Genomic DNA, 20,488 nt, shown 5'->3' with positions numbered 1-20,488 from the left:
GAAGAAAATGGGGAAGCATGATACATGCCTTGTAGTTTTTACCTGCAAGTCAATAGTCAAAAACCTTGTCAGTATAGTTGACTGAATTCAGTACATTTCAATCTATTGGGAGCTTTTTTCATCATTTAGGAAACCTGATGTTGGAACAGATCTTTTTACGTCCTTTTCATTTTTTTTTTACATTTTTCTCAAACCGATGCCTTTTAGCATTGAGCACCTAACATTTAACTAGTAAAATTGGGCAATTGTTAAGGACGGTATGTTGGCATACACATACAAACATAAGATATGTGGTATGATTGCCAATGATATTACATTCCACCAGTGACATAACGAAGTGGAAGTTTAGCAACTATAGGTGAACGAACGGCCTTCAACAATGAGTAAAACCTAAACTGTATACTATACTATGAACGATTCATTTGGATTGCAGCGTCTCACATCAACAATGAAATAGCCGTAAAACATTCGATAACGTACTTAATCAATAACACATTGCTGTAATGTGGAACAATAAACTGAACATGTATAACAGTGTAACTTATATACAAATGACATCCATTTTCACTGAACTAGTACATGTTTTTGCTAAGGGGTCAGCTGAAGTCCGACTCCGGGTGCGGGATTTTCTCGCTGAGTTGAAGACCCATGGGTGGTCTTCGGCTGTTTTTGCTTTTTGGTCGGGTTGCTGTCTCTTTGACACATTCCCAATTTAAATTCTTTATTTAATTACACACTTTGTTTTCTTTGCACTGTAACATTTGGATAAGGAACAACAATAAAAGGGTTTGGTACCTTACTTTTGTTCTTAAACTTCGTTTATGCATTAAATGTCATTTGCACCGCATTGTGAACAGAATCAGTATCAAGACATGTATATTCAAGTGTTAATGCACTCACTGATGATTTAATATTATCTTTATTCAAAATTGCTCCTTGTATCTAATGTACTTGAGAACAAAACACCGTGTTATACAATTCATTGAATTAAAAACAAATAGTTTCAAAAAAGTTGTTATTCCAGAAATATTTATGTTCTATCTTGGTAGCACTAAACATTTTATTTTGTTAAAAGTAGACGCATTGTTGTGAAGATTACTTAACTGAATGAGAGCTGTCCATATCTGCTCATCATTTCGGTACCACAGCTTCATTTAACATATCAATAACTTGTCATCTTAACATTATTTTACAAATTATTGATCAGATAAAAACTGTCAGTTCTGCTAATATGAAAGTCTATTTTCGTGGATCTCTCCTTATAATCAAACTTTTCAGCTTAACTGGTGCATCTAATACGTCACACTGAGTTAGTACGAAGACGAGCCATGTGGCTTATATCTTGTACGGAATGATTAGAAAAACAGTTATGTAGTCAGCGATAATATCGTTCAAGACATTTTATTTAAAAATAATAGAGCCATTAACTCATGAGAGTTATTGATGAAGGAACAATCTTATGTCAATTTTATTGCCTTATCATTTTACATTTTCTAGTTTTCTAGCTTTGAGAAGGCATTTGTTTATAAGTGTGGTTCCACTTATCTAACCTGTAATTGTTTACGTCTTCAATCTGGTGTACGCCTGTGTACTTAATCTAGAATGAAAATGATAAATTATACTAAATGCTATGAAAATAGGAAAAATGCACACAAAACTGTATTATACATTACATATACTTTATGGTGATCTGAACAGAAATAAATAATATAAAAAAAAAACGATTGTTGGCTGATGTTTCCAACTGCAAGTTTTCGTTCTATAATCAACGTTTCACGTTTGATGACAATATTGTTATCTTTATATCTTGCTTATCCCTCAAATGGCAAAGTTTTTAGAAATTTATTATATTTCAGCTCACCTGAAATATGAAACGACGAAAACTATTGTAATTCCTCCGCAGCTGTAAAATGACGCAAATGAAGTTTTTTTTTTTGGCGCTAATGAAATATAACCTTGTGGCGCAAATTAAAGACTGGATTTTGTAAAAATTGGCGCAAATGTAATGCGCCCCATTATACATTTAGGTCATCTGCGATGTAACAAACGTATCAATTTGAATCGCTAACATGTTTGGAATTATTTTTTTTTTGGTTCAGGATCTGCATGAACGATAACATGGCCGTCAGAAACAATCATTGATTTTGATTAAAAAAATAATCCTTCTGAAACTTAAAATCAAAATCTTTTTAAATTGTCTAGTATCCTCACCTATGATGTCAGAGTATTTTTCACAGAGTTTAAATTGATTACAGAAAATTACATTACTGTCTTACCTTCTGAAATTTTCAAGCAAATTCCAACCCAACTTTTCAAAATGACGTAGGGAAGGTATCGACAAAAACATCGGAGTAGATACAAGGGAGCGATCCCAATCATAAGTCGGAAAAACAAATAGTACCATAACCTAAAGACAAACAGATATACAACTACCCAAGAAAAAAATAGGTAATTAAGAAAGAGCGACTGGTTATGACCTCAAGTTGTACTCTTCGTTATGTTTAAGGCCAGTAAAACTTAGATGAAAGTCGCATTTCTTGGAAGTTCAGTATTTTTTTTGGTTCTATTTTTTAGTATAAATTTCTACCTAGCGGATTTATTGCTACTTTTTCTCGCCCAGAAAACGAATGAAATATTTGTCACTGCACTTTAAAATAAATAGCAATTAAATAAGCTATCCACCAGCAGCAGTACTAAATGGAACCACACCACGTAAGGATAAGGTTTGCATGCGTTATATAAGTGGCGTGTTAGCTGCTGGATACAAATGATTATAGATGTTTAAACAGAAGTTATTACTTTCAGGTGTTTATATCGATTTTTTTTTATTAATTAGCATATGCATTATTGTAACAAAACTTCACAATTTCATGATATTTGCCAAAGTAAAAAATATGAAGATGTGATTTGATTGCCAATAATACAGCTAACCAACCGAGTCTAAATGTTTAATTCGGTAAAAAGTTTGTTCTTAACACAATGCTTTTTATTTGTTCAAGTTCTAAAGTGGTTCCATTATAAGCCAAGAAAACACAATGGCGATAAACAATAAGATTGGTTTTTACGTTATCGAAGGAGGAGAAAGTATTAGATTTAATCAAGCGCTACTTTGTAAGAAGTTGTGATTTTACACATGAAAACATTAGCTAATGATGAAACACGCTTATGATTAGTTTAAACAAAACTGATAGAGGTCATTGCATCTGATTGAATTTATAACCTCTTCAGTAGTAACAGAACAGCCGTGAATTTATCAAAGTCTTCTAGTGTCAAGAAGACGTTACGCTTAATTCGTATATAAAATTACAATTGAATCAAGAAGACGTCGATTTGGCACATTGAATTAACATGATGAATTCTGTAATTTTAAATCTATTGGGTAATAAGTGATAAAATTACAGAATGCGAATAATAGTTTATTGATATTTCACGTAACCTGTAGTAATGACGTCCACTTCCAATTTCAAAATGGTGGATCAGGCTTAATATCACGTGACAACGACTCGAGACTTCTTGTGAAAAGTCGGGAAAAAGTTTTCTTTCAAAGCAAAGTGAAACTTTTAGAATTTAATTATTTTTGAAACACATGTTAGGGTGATAATAGTAGTGTTGATCACATAACGGATGATCGTCTGCCGAGAGATTCTCGTCTGCTGTATACATCGCTCGATATTTTATCAGTATCTCTATACTAACTCTTTGGAGAATAAATTGGCAGGCGAATTTGCTTGAAGATAATATCAAATGCTTACATTGAATTAAACATGGAAGTTTCTACTAACTTCCGCCAGTTAACATAAGAATGACACGAAAGAACCACAGATTTCTCGTGCTTGGACTTGTTGTCACCTTTATATGTTTCCCGAGCGAGACAGAAGGGGAAAATATTGCCAAGTAAGTTTTTACCTTCTTTTATTTCTTTTGTTTTATTCAATGGTGTGATAAGGGTACCTTTTATTTGTTCGTTTAATCATAGATGATCTATTCTAGAAAACGATACTAAAATGATTTCCCTTTCATATTGTTCTCATCTGATAACACTTCCTACGTTTATTACACCAAAGCATGTGTGATATGTACACAGCCAATCGTTAGGGAAATACATATTAAAGAGCAATTAAATCTCAAACGTTTTCATATATTTTAACATATCAAGTAACTTGTATGTTCTTTTTGCAAGTGCTTAATTAGGTCTTTAAAGTCGAATATTTTATATGACAAAGCCGATCGGTTTAAAGACTGCTGTTATTAATACCAATGGTCACTCAATTTCTCTCAAGGTCTGGTCCGGCTTGTAAATATTATTACTTAAAGACAATTTTTAGTCCATTAATAATTAATTTTTTTTTTGTGGTTTACTCGAAATGAGTTACAATGTATTTCAAATTCTACATTTCTAGAAGATGAAAGAAAGATTTCGGCTTTTAAAGTATACAATTCGTGTTGCTGACCATCAATTCTGATTGTATAATCTAGCACATAAATGCCCATTGAATGAGATTCGTTTATTCGCACGAGTTGTTTATCATGGGTTTTATTTAAATACAAAAAGACGCCCACCGGCTGAATAAAAAAATACAAATCCAAAAATGTATCATATATCAGCTTTAAGAATATTAATGTTGAAGATGCCATGTGCGAATTGTCTTCGAAAGGAGACAGCTGTGCATTTTTTGTCTGTTTACAAATGTAACACAGTGTTCATTTCGTCAGAATCTAATACTATCTGGTGATATACACGTATTAATCATATCTGTGTATGCTTCTAATATGATGTCAAAGATTTTTATTAAGATTATTTATTCAAAATATAAAATTGTAACTATACGTTTACCTCAACCATGCGTATTCGGGAAAGGAAAGAAAATGATGATAAAAGTTTGCAACTTGAATTTCAGCTTGAATTTGTCACAATTAATATTTAACGAAAGTACAAATCGAAAAAAATAATAATCAAATATAAACTGATGAAAAGGGTACGATTTCACAACACATGAACACTTAGTCCTATTACAAAAGCTCGTTCATATCGTTTGCATTCGGCGTTTTGTTATGAACCAACGAAGGCTGATGTTACAGGACAACAAGAACACTAAGATAACATAGTATAAAGGATTGACATTCAACTGCATAAAATATTTGAAAACATATGAAAATTATCTCAAATGCTATATTATCCTCTCAGTGCGAGATCTCATTTCAGTTTAAACCCAGTGATATGGTCATAAAAGGGCTACTAATGTGTAAACATCAACAGTTTTAAATACGTTATGATATACCAGGAAATTCAATAACTCTACAAAGCAATAAAAATTTCTGAGCAATAATGCATCAATCTATGTTATATTTGTAAAATCGCTTACGATATTTGAAAAAAATAGGAAACGTTTACTGCACCTTTAGAAATTCAGAACATTCGAAAAATCGGGTATACTGTGTAGAGTTCAATATGTTTTGGTTACGACCACTATTTTACCGTTTGTCTATATCTTAAATTTACGACCATCGAATGACTTGCAACCGAGGATCAATTAAGCAATTAAGGGGAGCAAATGTTGAAAAATATTTTTCAACTGATTGTTATATTTTGTTCTTATGTTGTGCTGTTACACCACTGTCCAAGGTTAGAGGAAGGTTTGGCGCCAACAAACTAGTTGTCACGGAATGTCCGTATGTGAGGAGCCAGTAATTCAATAGTTGCATGTCGTTTGTTGCCGTATATCAAATTTGTTTTCGTTAGATGTTTATCAGGCCATTTATTTCGAATTTAAAGTGTTTTACATTTGTCAATTCTTGGCCGTTTATAGCTGAATATGCGGAATGGGTTTTACTAATTGTTGAAGTTCATACGGTGACCTATAAATCTTACTTCTGTGGTGGTGAGTTGTCCCGTTGTCAATCATACCGCATCTTATTCTTATATTGTATATTCACCCTACAAATAAGACACATGTAGACAGTTGTTTGTTAAATTAACCTATATGCCTGTGGATGTCATTGCAGAGACAAGCTGCATACTTAAGTATGTCTTTACGATGTCATGGTGTCCTTATTAGCTTTCGATTATAGATTCCATGCGCTTTTTCCTTTTGTAAGACATAACATAACCGACAAAAAATTCAACACAATTAGAAATTAATAGCGGGAATGTGTTTGCATTGGCAAAAAAGTGTTGCAAATCTGCTATCAAACACTGGGTTTCACCTGAGCGCTGAATGGGTGCGTTTTAGAAATAATGAATGTTGTAAACGAAGCCAATTATATATTATTACTTTTTAAATATCTTTACCACGTGTTGTTCCTTTGTAACAATTGGTAGTATGTCATTGTTGGTATCCTCTTATACCATTTAAATCTATATAATTCCATGTAGCTGCCAACATTACCAGCTAACTGCACCTAGTCACTAATGAAGAGTATTTAAGTAATGGCAAAAAGTATGTAAAATGTAATTATTTCTAAATGAAAACTTGCAGTTTTGTTATTTGTAGTAACACAATATATGAGGCGTTCAAAATTAAATGCATTTCAAAGGTCTTTTTGACATAACCAGATCAATAGGATCAAGGAACATAGTGTTTATCTTTCTGCCTTCGTTAAAGAAAACAAACTGCTAAACATGAGTTTACACATTTACATGATTTGTAATCTAAGCTGCCTTCAGCTCTCAATTAAAGCATTTTAATGTGCATTGGCTTAGAAATTACTAAACAAAGGTACTATATGAATAACAAAAGTGTGACTTGGAAAAGGTCTATTATTTCAGATTTCATAGAACTTGCCCTAAAACGAAAATCTTACGACTCATCCTTGAATGAGGGGTCCCTAGAAACATTACAAATTGACTACATGTAAAGGCTAAACAGAAATTATCAAAATTGACTTCATACAAAAAACACAATGGAATATACCCTGTACAAAAGTAGTCATAAGAGGTTTTAAGCCCGGTCAAATAAATAAGAATAGCACACTCCGAGGTTACATGTACCACGCTGAATCTTCTGTAAAAAATCTCACTCTACATTTCTACATTTGAAAATGCCTATACCAAGTCAGGAATATGACAGTTGTTGTCCATTCGTTTGATGTGTTTTTTGTCTTTTGATTAGGGACTTTCCGATTGAATTTTCTTCGGAGTACAGTATTTTTGTGACTTTACTTTTCACTAGGATCTTTCAAGAATAATAATTTGAAAATGCTAAAGAATACATTTAAAAATATACAATCAAGGAGATTAATTGCAATAATTTTTTCGAGTAAAATATAACTTTATTACCTATATTCAAATATCTTTAAGGATTATGGCTTTTGTTACATAAATGGTTAAATGTAAGCACACTGTTTAATTTCACTAGAATGAATTTTACTTGAATATAAATGCATGAGCAATTACTTTCACCTCAAATGAGCAAACACATGAACCTCGCGTGGGTTTCATGTGAAACTTATGTCAAACTCACACGAATTTCATGTGAAAATCCTTTGAATATTTTTGTTTACTTGATATTCATGTGAATCTAAAATAAGATGTTATTGAAATAACATAGAAATTTAAAATTTAATTAAAATCCTGAAAAAAACATTCTTTAAACGTTTATGTAAAATTCACGTAAAAAACACGTGTAATTCTCATGAAAATTTCATGTGAGTTTCATGTATAAGTGTGTTGAGTTGAATCTCACGTGAGTCTCACGTGAGTCTCACGTGAATTTCACGTGAAATGCGTGTGAAATCGCGTGAGCAATATTTGCATATGAAGATGTGTTTAATTCTCTCTTACTTTCGTAGTCTGTTTTACACTATATGACGCCTAAGCTTCTTTAATGCCTGATAAATCTAAATGGGTCATATTTTTCTTGGCAACCGTTTAATAAAGATTTTCTTTTTAATTGTGTTAAGTATTGTGTTAAGTTTATAACGAAAAGAGGATTTTTACCTGTTATTTACAAACTACAGGTTATTTTGGGTACATTTAATCGGTTACGCCTGTTTTGTTATTTTAAACAACTTCTATAAACAAATACAGCTAAAACTGATTGATCATAAAATTACTTCATTTCTATAGGATGTGTTATGAGATTAGTGTTTACTGTCTTTTCAAAAAAAAGTTTTAGAATAAATGCGTTTGTTTGTTTTCCTTCGTATATCTTTGACAGCCTGTTAAATATTGATTTCTTGTATAAGACTTATAAATTGCCAAGCTAGGGACGTCTTGTGTTTGTTTATTTGGGGGTTTGGACTTGCAACATTGGTCGCGAAAAACCCGATGACGACTAATTTAAATATATTTCTCACAGAATTACAGTTGAGTTTCTGCCACATTCATATCTTATTTATAGTATTGGTGAGTGATAAAAAGAGCAGAAAAAGTGCTAGTGTCTATAATGAGTGCATTAAAACTATTTGTTTGTGATAGTATTAATAAAGCGATTTTAGCAACTTGTTTTGGGAAAAGTTATATTGCTATTTGCATTATTATATATAATATAATAGGAATATAAACCTTTATACCATTAAAACGTTTAATCCCGCTGCAATTGTTTGCACCTGTACTAAGTCAGGAATCTGAAGTTTAGTAGTTCTCGTTTGTTTATGTGGTTGATAAGTGTTTCTCGTTTCATATTTTCTTTATAGATTAGACCGTTGGTTTTCCCGTTTGAACGATTTTACCCCAGTATTTATTTGGTCCCCTTTTGAGCTTGCTGTTCAGTGTGAGCCAAGGCTTCGTGTTGAAGCCCGTACCTTGACCTATTATGATTTACTTTTATAAATTGTGACTTTGATGGAGAGTTGTCTTATTCGCAATCACACCACATCTTCCTATATATCTCTTTAATTCCTTTTTTAGTCGCTTACATTCTGACTCATTTCGAAGAAGTAAGTTTTATTACATTCATATGTTTGTGATATATATATATTTGGTAGGTTGCTACTTCCCTTGTGTATTTTAAGTTTAAACTGTCCGTAATCTTTACCGCTGTTGTGTTTGTTTTTGTTATTTTAGTTCTCTTTAAGACTTAGGATTGCTAGGATTTTCTCAAAATATTTTTCCAACCATAATTATGTTTTGATAACTGTCTAAACACCATGTGTTTACATTTTACACCAGAAATATGATTTCACACTTTGAACTTACAATATTGAGTGGGAGCTTTAATGCTGTTTGAGATCCTAATTTATTATGACATCTCAAAACTGTTGTATTTTATCATTGGAAAAGTGCAAACACACACCTATTTATTTTACATTCATCAATTTAAAAATACTTAATGAGCTATTTTTGACGATTTTGCTTATGTCTGAACGTGTCAGTTTATTTCTATTATTTTCTGCGGGTTGTTGGAAAGTTCAAGTTAGATTACATTAATTTTTCAATTATGACTTACTAATAAAATATCTTAGTATAGTTTGTAAGTACTTAGTTAGCTGTCTAGGTGGCGTTTAACTGACCGTTTATCTTGTCTTTGAATTAGAGATATACGGCTAAACTATTACTAATACTAATAACTGGCCTGATAGTGTAATATCGCGCTGTTTTCCCAATGGAACTACTTATAATAATGTTAGTTTTTATATACAAATGAAAAGAGGGGATATTTGGGATTAATGTCTATGAAACAAAAAACCAAAGACATCTACAACATATATAAAGACGATGCAAAAACGTCTTCAAGACGCGCGTGACTTTCTTTTGTTGAGATGTAATTCTTTACTAGACAAACAATTAGAGAATTCATTGGAAGACACACTTTCTTTAATTAACAATGCGTTGAATATCAAATAAACATATGAATTGTTATCCTTAATGATTATACGACCGCAAAAATTTTAATTTTTTGGTCGTATATACATGTAGCTATCACGTTGGCGTCGTCGTCGTCGTCCTGCGTCGTCTTGCGTCGTCGTCGTCCTGCGTCGTCTTGCGTCGTCGTCGTCGTCCTCCGAATACTTTTAGTTTTCGCACTCTAACTTTAGTAAAAGTGAATAGAAATCAATGAAATTTTAACACAAGGTTTATGACCACAAAAGGAAGGTTTGGATTGATTTTGGGACTTTTGGTCCCAACATTTTAGGAATTAGGGGCCAAAAAGGACCCAAATAAGCATTATTCTTGGTTTTCGCACTATAACTTTAGTTTAAGTGAATAGAAATCTATGAAATTTTGACACAAGGTTTATGACCAGAAAAGGACGGTTGGAATTGTCTTTGGGAGTTTTGGTTCCAATAGTTTAGGAATTAAGGGCCAAAAAAAGGACCCAAATAAGCATTATTCTTGGTTTTCGCACAATGACTTTAGTATAAGTAAATAGAAATCAATGAAATTTAAACACAAGGTTTATGACCATAAAAGGAAGGTTGGGTTTGAGTTTGGGAGTTTTGGTCCCAACAGTTTAGGAATAAGGGGCCCAAAGGGTCCAAAATTGAACTTTGTGTGATTTCATCAAAAATTGAATAATTAGGGTTCTTTGATATGCCGAATCTAACTATGTATGTAGATTCTTAATTTTTGGTCCCGTTTTCAAATTGGTCTACATTAAGGTCCAAAGAGTCCAAAATTAAACTTAGTTTGATTTTAACAAAAATTGAATCCTTGGGGTTCTTTGATATGCTGAATTTAAAAATGTACTTAGATTTTTAATTATTGGCCTAGTTTTCAAGTTGGTCCAAATGGGGGTCCAAAATAAACTTTGTTTGATTTCATCAAAAATTGAATAAATGGGTTCTTTGATATGCCAAATCTAACTGTGTATGTAGATTCTTAATTTTTGGTCCAGTTTTCAAATTGGTCTACATTAAGGTCCAAAGGGTCCAAAATTAAACTAAGTTTGATTTTAACAAAAATTAAATTCTTGGGCTTATTTGATATGCTTTATCTAAACATGTACTTTGATTTTTGATTATGGGTCCAGTTTTCAAGTTGGTCCAAATCAGGATTCCATATCAAGTATTGTGCAATAGCAAGAAATTTTCAATTGCACAGTATTGCACAATAGCAAGAAATATCTAATTGCACAATATTGTGCAATAGCAATTAATTTTCAATTGGAGTTATCTTTCTTTGTATAGAATAGTAGTTGATAATATATGTTGGAAATTTGCCAGACATGACTATGATGTCATTTTCTATTTTTATTTGCCAATATCTTTGTGTAAATAACTTCATTGGAAATTTGCCAATATAAAATGTTGCTGATGAAGCTTTTTTTCCTTATCTTATCTAAAATGTTTTTAGATAATGTATGTTGGACATTTGCCAGACATGACTATGATGTCATTTTCTATTTTTATTTGCCAATAACTTTATGTAAATAACTTCATTGGAAATTTGCCAATATAAAATGTTGCTGATGAAGTTTTTTTTCCTTATCATATCTAAAATATTTTTAGATAATATATGTTGGAAATTTGCCAGACATGACTATGATGTCATTTTCTATTTTTATTTGCCAATAACTTTATGTAAATAACTTCATTGGAAATTTGCCAATATAAAATGTTGCTGATGAAGCTTTTTTTTCCTTATCTTTTCTAAAATGTTTTTAGATAATGTATGTTGGAAATTTGCCAGACATGACGATCATGTCATTTTCTATTTTTATAATTTTTTGATGTATTTAAATGAGTGTTTATGGTTGCAAAGAGCAGGCTACTAGTATTCTATTGAAATCTTGTATGAGCAGAGAAACCATAATGACTGTCGTTTTATTTTATTTTTATTTCTACACAATATATCATTGAACAAAACATGGTCAAAATTGCTTGACTTTGTACAAGCACATAGTTATATGGACGCAGGGTTTTTCAAAATTCATGTTCTGTGGTTTGATTTACCGGGGATCGAACCCACAACCTTCCGCGTTTGAAGCCGCGAGAACGTCACAACGACACTACCGAAGCAGTTTCAATAGAGTCACAAAATATCTTCAATATAAATAAGGCACACAACTAAAATCGAGCTAAACATAAAAATATATACATCGTAATTTTGAAAGTATCTCTTCTCTGATGCCTATGTTTTATATTAAATTAACATTTTATCATGACAAAAGAAAAAATAGGCAAAGAACGTAAACCAGAGAACGGTGTAATTTAACAAGTGAGAGATTTAGCTAGCTATAAAGCCAGGTTCAATCAACCATTTTCTACATAAAAAATGCATGTACCAAGTCAGGAATATGACAGTTGTTTATTGTTATCCATTCGTTTGATGTGTTTGAGCTTTTGATTTTGTCATTTGATTAGGTACTTTCCGTTTTGAACTGGTATTTCAGTATTTTTGTCATTTTACTTTTGACACTGCGATGGAATTTTAATTTAATAATTCTAAGACAAAATGTTTGGTTTGATTGATTCATAGTTCTACCAGGTAACATTTTAACATTCAATAGATAATTTTTATAAGGTCATCATAAATGATTTGGTTCTTCTTTTCAAGATTCTTCATTTTTTGTGATATCTAATTTTGAATCGTTCCCGTTATCTTTAGTTCTCGACATTTTCCCTATGATTTATGATGAGATTCACCCACAAACCAGCTGTTTTATTGCTCGATGTATTTATATTTTAAATTCTTATGCTTTTGCACTTCAATATGATACTCCGTGTAAGTGTACCAAATTATGCCCAATAACAGGTTTATGGTTGGGGTATTACATAATCTTGACACGAATGACGTCAAAAGTTTCGTTATTTTTTTTAATTTCTACACAATATATCCCAATGTGCTGTTATAAATTCATTGATAAAAACAGATGCTATAAGTGAGACTAAGAGACTTACATGACATTAACCACACGGCCTTCGCAACATATAAATAAAGGCAACAGTAGAATATCGTACTTCGAAAGTCATAAATCGATTGAGAGAAAACAAATCCAGGTTACAAACTAAAACCGAGGGAAACATATCAACTATATGAGGAAAACAACGAAACAACAGAAGCACTGAAGTGGAACAAGAACAAACAACAATACAGATAAATATAGTTTGAAAGTCAAACATATAAAATCTTTCTAAGATGCTAAAATACACTATCAAAATGATGCTTTTCATATAATATTCACAAATCTAAATTAATGGCTCTATATTCTTCCATAATGAATATAATGCAGACAAAATAACTGTAAAATTGAGGGATGGTAAAATCTTTAAAAATATTAACTCATTTAGAAATCGACAACACTTTGTTTTATAATACTGGAAGATCACCGTCCTGACATGATGATGTTTTTCGTGTCAGACAAAATGTTTCTAATATATACACACTTTTTATCCTTTTTTTGCTGAGCAACAGTCATGCGAGTGTAAACAGAAACATTTCCAATAATATGTGTTAAATATTCTTTTATGAACAATTTACGTGATAAAAAGCGATTGAATGTCAGCTGTCGTTTTCTTAGAAAATTGTCTAAACAAATATTCAGATCCCTATGACGTATTTTCGTTTTGACGCATTTTGTACCACACTGCGACGTAGTAATATACAATGGTCAAACCTCTGGAGCTATTATAAACTTATGGTATTAATTTTTTACCAGACCGAGTTTCTGGATTGTTCTTTTCTCCATTCACAAGGGAAACTGTATCCTATAATTGTATTACATCACCCGTTTTATCATAAACAATTCAAAGCTACTCAAAACAAATCCCTTGAGTAATAAAATCTTTAACAACAGGTCAACAAATACAGCAGCATATAAAACAAACAAAATCATATACAAGGGGGCCTGGTAAACGATTTTATTTAATGGGACCCCAATGTGCAATACTTTGTTGTTCGTGTCCATATCAATTATATTAGATAGATAGAAACTAAGAACGCAGATTCATGTCAATGGTGTATTTATTCTAGTTTGTAAACAACGATTGATTTAAAAAGCGATGATTTATTTCTCTAAATTGTTACGAGTATAAACATTTCAGTTATATTTATCTACAAAAATGTTTAAAATGTTCTGACGTTATTAACTAACAACTAATAAAACTTTACTGTTATATTTCCCTCGTGTCTTGTTTATTTTTGGGTTCGATTCATAAGTAAATGTTTAACATTCTATTGATGTTAATTAATGTAACTTGGTGGTGTTAGCATGTTAGCTTCAAAGCTGTGGTTTCATGAGTTACCTTAATTTGCCCCACACATCGTTATACAATCTACGTGTATCTTAAATTCAAATTGTTACGTTCGTTAAATGCAGTTCGACAAGACATAAGAGCTATATAAACTTACTTTTTTTACTATATTACATGGCTTTGAAGCTTCAGATACATTCTTGTAATGGCTTATTTTTGCATCTAAATGTATAAATTTAAAAACAACATAACGAATACGCTGATAATTGAAATAACTCCAAGGAGGTGTCATGTTTACGGCTATTTAACTTTTGATAGTTTGAAATGCCCTTTCATTCCTACTGTTTTGCTTATTAAGGTGGTACCCAACACTTTAACTAAAATTAATTTGGCTCGTTTAATATTCTTTTCATTTTGACAAAGTATTTACTTTGACCCTTTTACAAAAATATAAAAATTTCAAAAAAATTGAACCAACCGTTTTATCAGAAAAAATACATTGGTTATATAGCAGTTTGACAAACTCTTATTTTGATCATGGAGAAGCTTAATATTCCCTTATGAACACAACGTCATTAAAACGTTCTGCTGATTTTACAGAGTTATCTCCCTGTAGTGTTAGGTACCACCTTAAGTAAAGTTAGCAGAAGATTTATACAAATACACTTCTCCCTTTTGTTAACAACAAAATAATCAACAATATCGTTTCTTAACAATCCCATATAAGAGGCAGGGTTGGCTAGCCATAAAACCAGGTTCAACCCCCAATTGTGTACCAAGTCATTGTTTGTTTTTGTAGCAGTTCAGTTGTTCCGTTGTTTTCCTCTTATAGTTGCTGTGTTTAACCACGATTTGGGTTCGTGACTCGGATTTGTTTTCTCATAATCGTTTTTTTTACCTTTGAACAGCAGTAAACTACCGTTGCCTATACGTTTTTGCTATCTCGTTTGCAGAAGTACCGTTTGTGTCATATTCCATATCATGACTGGGTGCTTATGGCTGTTGGTCCATATTTTAGCTTGAGTATACTAGCATTCAACATTAGGGTCGTTCACAATTGATAGTGAGATATTTATTCAATGATCTATTGGAAGTGATATTGCAGTCTCAAACTATTTGACAGGGACATTATTTCACATATAAATCACAGTCAGCGTTATCTTGCTATCTACAGATTTTCTCGGTCTTAAATCATAAGATATCAGTGATTTCATCAGATCTTTAATTTTACTGTTTGTGTCCTATTCTGGAATGTGGCAATAAACTCATCATAGATACCAGGACTAAATATTGTATATACGCCAGACGCGCGTTTCGTCTACAAAAGACTCATCAGTGACGCTCGAATCCAAAAAAGTTAAAAAGACAAAATAAAGTACGAAGTTGAAGAGCATTGAGGACCAAAATTCCTTAAAGTGTTGCCAAATCCAGCTTAGGTAATCTATGCCTGAGGTAGAAAAGCCTTAGCATTTCAAAAATTCAAAAATTTGTAAACAGTTAATTTATTAATATAACCATATCAATGATAATTCATGCAAATGCACTGCGTGTGAAATCGCATGGCGAGTGAAGCATGAATGGCAGGAGGAGACTATTACCCTGTCGACATAGCCGGTCTAACTCCTTTTAGAATTCATGCAAATCCTTAAGTTTCTGTTTGTTACTTTGATTTGTCTATTGCTGTACGATTAACGACTTCGGCTAGTTATTGAACCAGGTTCAACCCATCATTTTGTCCTTACAATATACTGTACCAAGTCAGGAATATGACAGTTGTTATCAAATAGTTCGTTTCTATTTTTGTTGGCGTTTGTTTTCGGTGCATTTCAGTTTTCCTGCTGTTCCTTTGTTTTCCTCTTATAGTTGATGTGTTTCCTTGAGCTTTAGTTTGTAACCCGGATTTGTTTTCTCTCAATCGATATATGACTTTTGAGCACCGGTATAATACTATTGCCTTTATTAAACATCGGTAATATACAATGCCCTTAGTTCATTACTACATACATTAATGTTATGTTCTTGTATAATTCAATAACATTTCCATTATTCGTTTATACTATTTATCATTAACTTCAACAAAATTGACCATTGGCCAGTTTAATGATTTACTAATTTTGTATTGCATTGTTACACAGTGCCGTCGGTCATTGCAATAGTCTCTACTAATAAAATATTGTATAATTCTTTATTTTGTGCTTATGAGAAAATTAAATCGACTTCAGCTCAAGTTACAGTAAATGGGTTATGGCAATTTTACGTTTTGTTATCCCAGGCATATATTACATTAGCCGTATCTGGCACTTATTTTTGGTAATTTTGGGTCATCAATGCTCTTTTAATTAGTACCTGTTTGGCTTTCTGAATATTTTGATCTGAGCATCACTTATTAATCTTATGTAGACAAAACGCGCGTTTGGCGTATCAAATTATAAGCCTGGTATCTTTAATATTTAAAAAAAAAACCGTGACGTCACCCATTTTTACCTGTTACAAACGTTTAGGAATACTTTGAAGTTTTTTTATTACTAACTAGGTGATATATATTGGTGTATACACCATAAACAAAGTCGGTGACTATTTGATTATTACATTAAACCGGAAGTTAATGTATCAACCAAATCTTTGGATTTGTATTTGGAAATTTGATGATTTTAAAACAACCATAAGAACGTTTTTCTATGATTTTATTTCAAATACTTCAATTATCAATATTACAGAAAATAAAAGACATAAATGTATTATTGTGTTTTCGATTATTAGTTATAGTTAAGTGAGACAAAGTTGTCTTTAAAATTATACAATTTTACGAAATAGCCAATTTACTTACTTTAACCTGAAAAATGTTACTAATACTTAGTGGAGACAATTAAAGAGGTTTTTATCTTTTTCATTTGATGGATATGCGTTCCATCTGCACAACTCCTTTTTTTCAATAGTAGGTCCATTGTAAATATACATACATACTTTCCATGCATTCTTTGTGTTTTGTTTACTGTCTTTTTCTTTTTTTAGCCATGGCCTTGTAAGTTTATTTTCGACTTATGAGTTTGATAATCACTCTAGTTTCTTTTGCTTCTCTTTTTTCCCAATACATATATTACGGCTGTACAGTACAGTAACTACCTTTTCTGTGCTTAATAGCCTTGCAATAATGATGATAGTGGTTGTAATATTTAATATTTTGTTGATAAAAATTTAAATCCTTTTTCATTATGGTTTCTTTAGTAAATAAGCTACACCAATGGTATACTTTATTTAATATGTAATTACTGTGTTACGTCGTTTCTGGTCGAGAACTGTTCATTTCAAATAGTATGCTACCATTTTATAAAATCCTGAAATTAAGCATACTCTTATATTTAACTCAAAAACTAATGTGTTATATCTTATTGGAAGATGGAAAAAAGCTCCTTAACAGAATACTTGATGATGTATATCACTTTGTTTTATGAAATTGATTTTTCGAGTAGTATTTTAAAGAAAAACAATTAGCTTAATTCGATTACAACATCGCCTTTAAATATCTATATCAGCTCTGACATGTGCTTTTTACAATCATTTTAATTGAAATATCCTCCTGGCCTATTTATTTTCCATGTACTTGTATACAGGATATTGGTGGAGTTCTTAAATTAAAACAATGTATGAATATTTCATTTCTAATTCGGTTATCAATTCAAAAAGTGTAAACAGTAGAACGTACATATCTAGGTTGTCGTTTATTGAGAAACGTTTATGATATTATTGTCATTTTATTATAGAAGTTGTATAATTATTGTTACAAGGCATGACTTTGTTAGTTTGTGGTCGACTAATATTAGTTTAAATTGAATGTCCCTTTGGTATCTTTCGTCTCTCTTTTCATATTAGCTCAAAAGTTTCCACCTTTGCAGCTAAAATGGCTTGTGTATCGAAACCAAACGTTTGAATTTTCTACCAGAAATACTCTTTTTCGTGAAAGTGTGACACCTGTAAAAAATAAATCAAAAAGAATTGCTCCCATTAATACATCAGCAAGTTTTTATTTGACATTATTTTGATGATGAGTACTTATTACATTAGATTTCCTGTACAACATAACATACTTGACATTCTAATCATCATAATATCATTACCTCTGTTAACATAGCATGTGTTTAACTGGTTCCTCTTACACGTCTTAAGTCTTCTTTAAAACTTAAAAAGCATAGATAGAATAAATCAAATAGTTCATAATTGATAGTTTGGTATATATTTATTTTTGTCAGAAGAAATTACGTGATAAAAGAGAACAGGTGGTTTTTCTCCTTCACGGGTGATCTTATAAGTTCGATTATTCTCCACGCAGGAAGATGACAGTTCTATCATTATTTCAAATTTGCAATATCTAAAGTTGTAGAAAGCAACAAATGTACTTTTGTATGGACTTCAAAAGAAAGCCACAAAACGCATATTCTTGACGTAGGAATAAACATAATACATGGATGTAGTATAAACAAAAGCACATATTGAACTGACACTAAACTTCGAAATGGTTTTATCTTGGGATCTTAAAAAAATGAAAAACTACACGAGATACCTCATTATTGAAAAGATATTGCATAAACAGAAAAAAAATACAAAACGGGCAAGTACAGTCTGTGACATTAATGGATTTTCTTACTGATTTTTTTTATCGAAACAAAACAAATATTAAAAACATCAAACCATTGCAGAGAGTTCTCCTTCTGGAACCCTAACTAATATACTTATAGAAAGAAGGAAACTTTAAAGTTATATAAATACCTTCCCAATCCAGAGAGCCTAGGTTTATCAAAGTTTGATAAATGATTCAATTATATAATAAATTGAGACTAAATAACTCTATGTACAATGATGTACTTTTATTGTCTTTCTCAATGTCTTTATCGACTAATTACTGTAATCATAACATATGATATTGTTGATACATGTATATTTGCGAGTAAAGACATAACACAAAAATATAGCAGTATCTGGAAAGTGCATTAATGATCTCTTTAGTTTCACATTAGTACATGGTTTTTGTCAATAATATGTATTTTGACACAAAAAGGTTTATATTCGTCAAAGTCTAGCTTAAGTGGTGCTTAAGCTTCAATATGAAACTATTACCATGATTACGATGTGGCATTTCCTTTGTAATTTTCTACCTTTTAAAGGAAACAACAAAAATATCGAACTCCAAAAGAAAATTCTCAAAACTGAAAGTCCATTATCAAATGGCAAAATCAAAAGCGCAAACATATAACACAAATGGACATCAACTGTCATATTCTTGGCTTGTTACATGCATTTGCTGTTATAGAAAATGGTAGATTAAACCTGGTTTATAGCCACCTACGACTCGCACTTGTATGACAGTCGCATAAAATTCCATTATATTGAAAACAGTATGTCAACAAACCAAACAGACATTCCTGGTAAAAATGTCACAAATAGGGGTACATCATTCAACATTGTGTTATAATCTTTATCACAAAAAGACAAGGCTCAGATTCAGAAAAGAATGACAAGGATACAAAGAATTACCATATAGTTGTAACACCATGGCGGGATGTATAAGTACTGGGCCAAGGTTTATGACCAGATATGGACAAAACAGTAAAGGTTACTAATTTACAGAGACATATAAAAGTACGCTATAACATGCAATTAAGAGGATAAACAAATTCAGTACCTAAAATCTATACTTCAGTTTTATCTTTGCATTTTATTAATGTTCCAGCAAACACTCTTCTTTTCTTAATCTATGAAATTATATAAAAGGAAAACGATAAATAAAACAAACTTCGCTGTCAATTTCCGAAACATTTGAACCGATGTGTCGCTGATCTATCTTTGACGGACTGATATAAACTCATTGTAGCAGTTAAAATCAACCGCTTTAAAGACACTTTTTTTTCGGTCAACATCATTTTTTTGTTAACCGATCAGATGTCAATATGTCTTAACTCACAAAAGGGACACGTTTCGCAGCTGTAAAACTTATATATAGAAAAAGTAGTTTAATCTGTAAATTTACAAATTTTGTTTTATTTATTTCTTATTTTGTTTAACTGGGTGTGAATTTGAATGACAGATGAAACATGCTTATTGCAGGATCCGCTCATCCTGTCAATTCGCCTTTTCTCGCTCCGTTTTTGACTTCATGCGATTATCCATTTTTTTTTGTTTATCTATAGATATGCTTATCTCGTATGGAGTTATAACATTAGAAAACCAATATGCTATTGTTGCCTCATTTATGCAATGGTATTGTCGCTTCGTTTTTGACAAACGCGTTTAATTATCACTTTAGTATCTTTTCGCCTCTTTTTTTGTATCGGTTAGACAATTACCATCAAACGACATGTTCGTAGTGAATCGTCACGTACACGAGTAGTACTATCCAAGTTTAACGTCCTCGTCCTAGAAC

At 31.6% G+C, this 20,488-nt stretch overlaps 1 protein-coding gene across 1 annotated transcript in view; it reads left to right on the top strand.

Annotated features, from left to right (window-relative positions):
* The first annotated feature begins 3,017 nt into the window (after positions 1-3,017).
* The window catches only part of LOC139484628 (glycine receptor subunit alpha-2-like), a 41,674-nt gene continuing 24,203 nt past the window's right edge, over positions 3,018-20,488 (top strand). The window contains exon 1 of the mRNA XM_071268450.1: positions 3,018-3,894. Coding sequence (XP_071124551.1) covers positions 3,803-3,894 — 92 coding nt within the window. The 5' untranslated portion in view covers positions 3,018-3,802. The remainder of the gene's footprint in view (positions 3,895-20,488) is intronic.

The sequence above is a fragment of the Mytilus edulis genome, chromosome 8, assembly GCF_963676685.1.
Source record: "Mytilus edulis chromosome 8, xbMytEdul2.2, whole genome shotgun sequence".
Lineage (NCBI taxonomy): Eukaryota > Metazoa > Mollusca > Bivalvia > Mytilida > Mytilidae > Mytilus > Mytilus edulis.
Note: the sequence above shows the minus strand (reverse complement) of the source record. Positions and strands in the feature narration are given on the sequence as shown.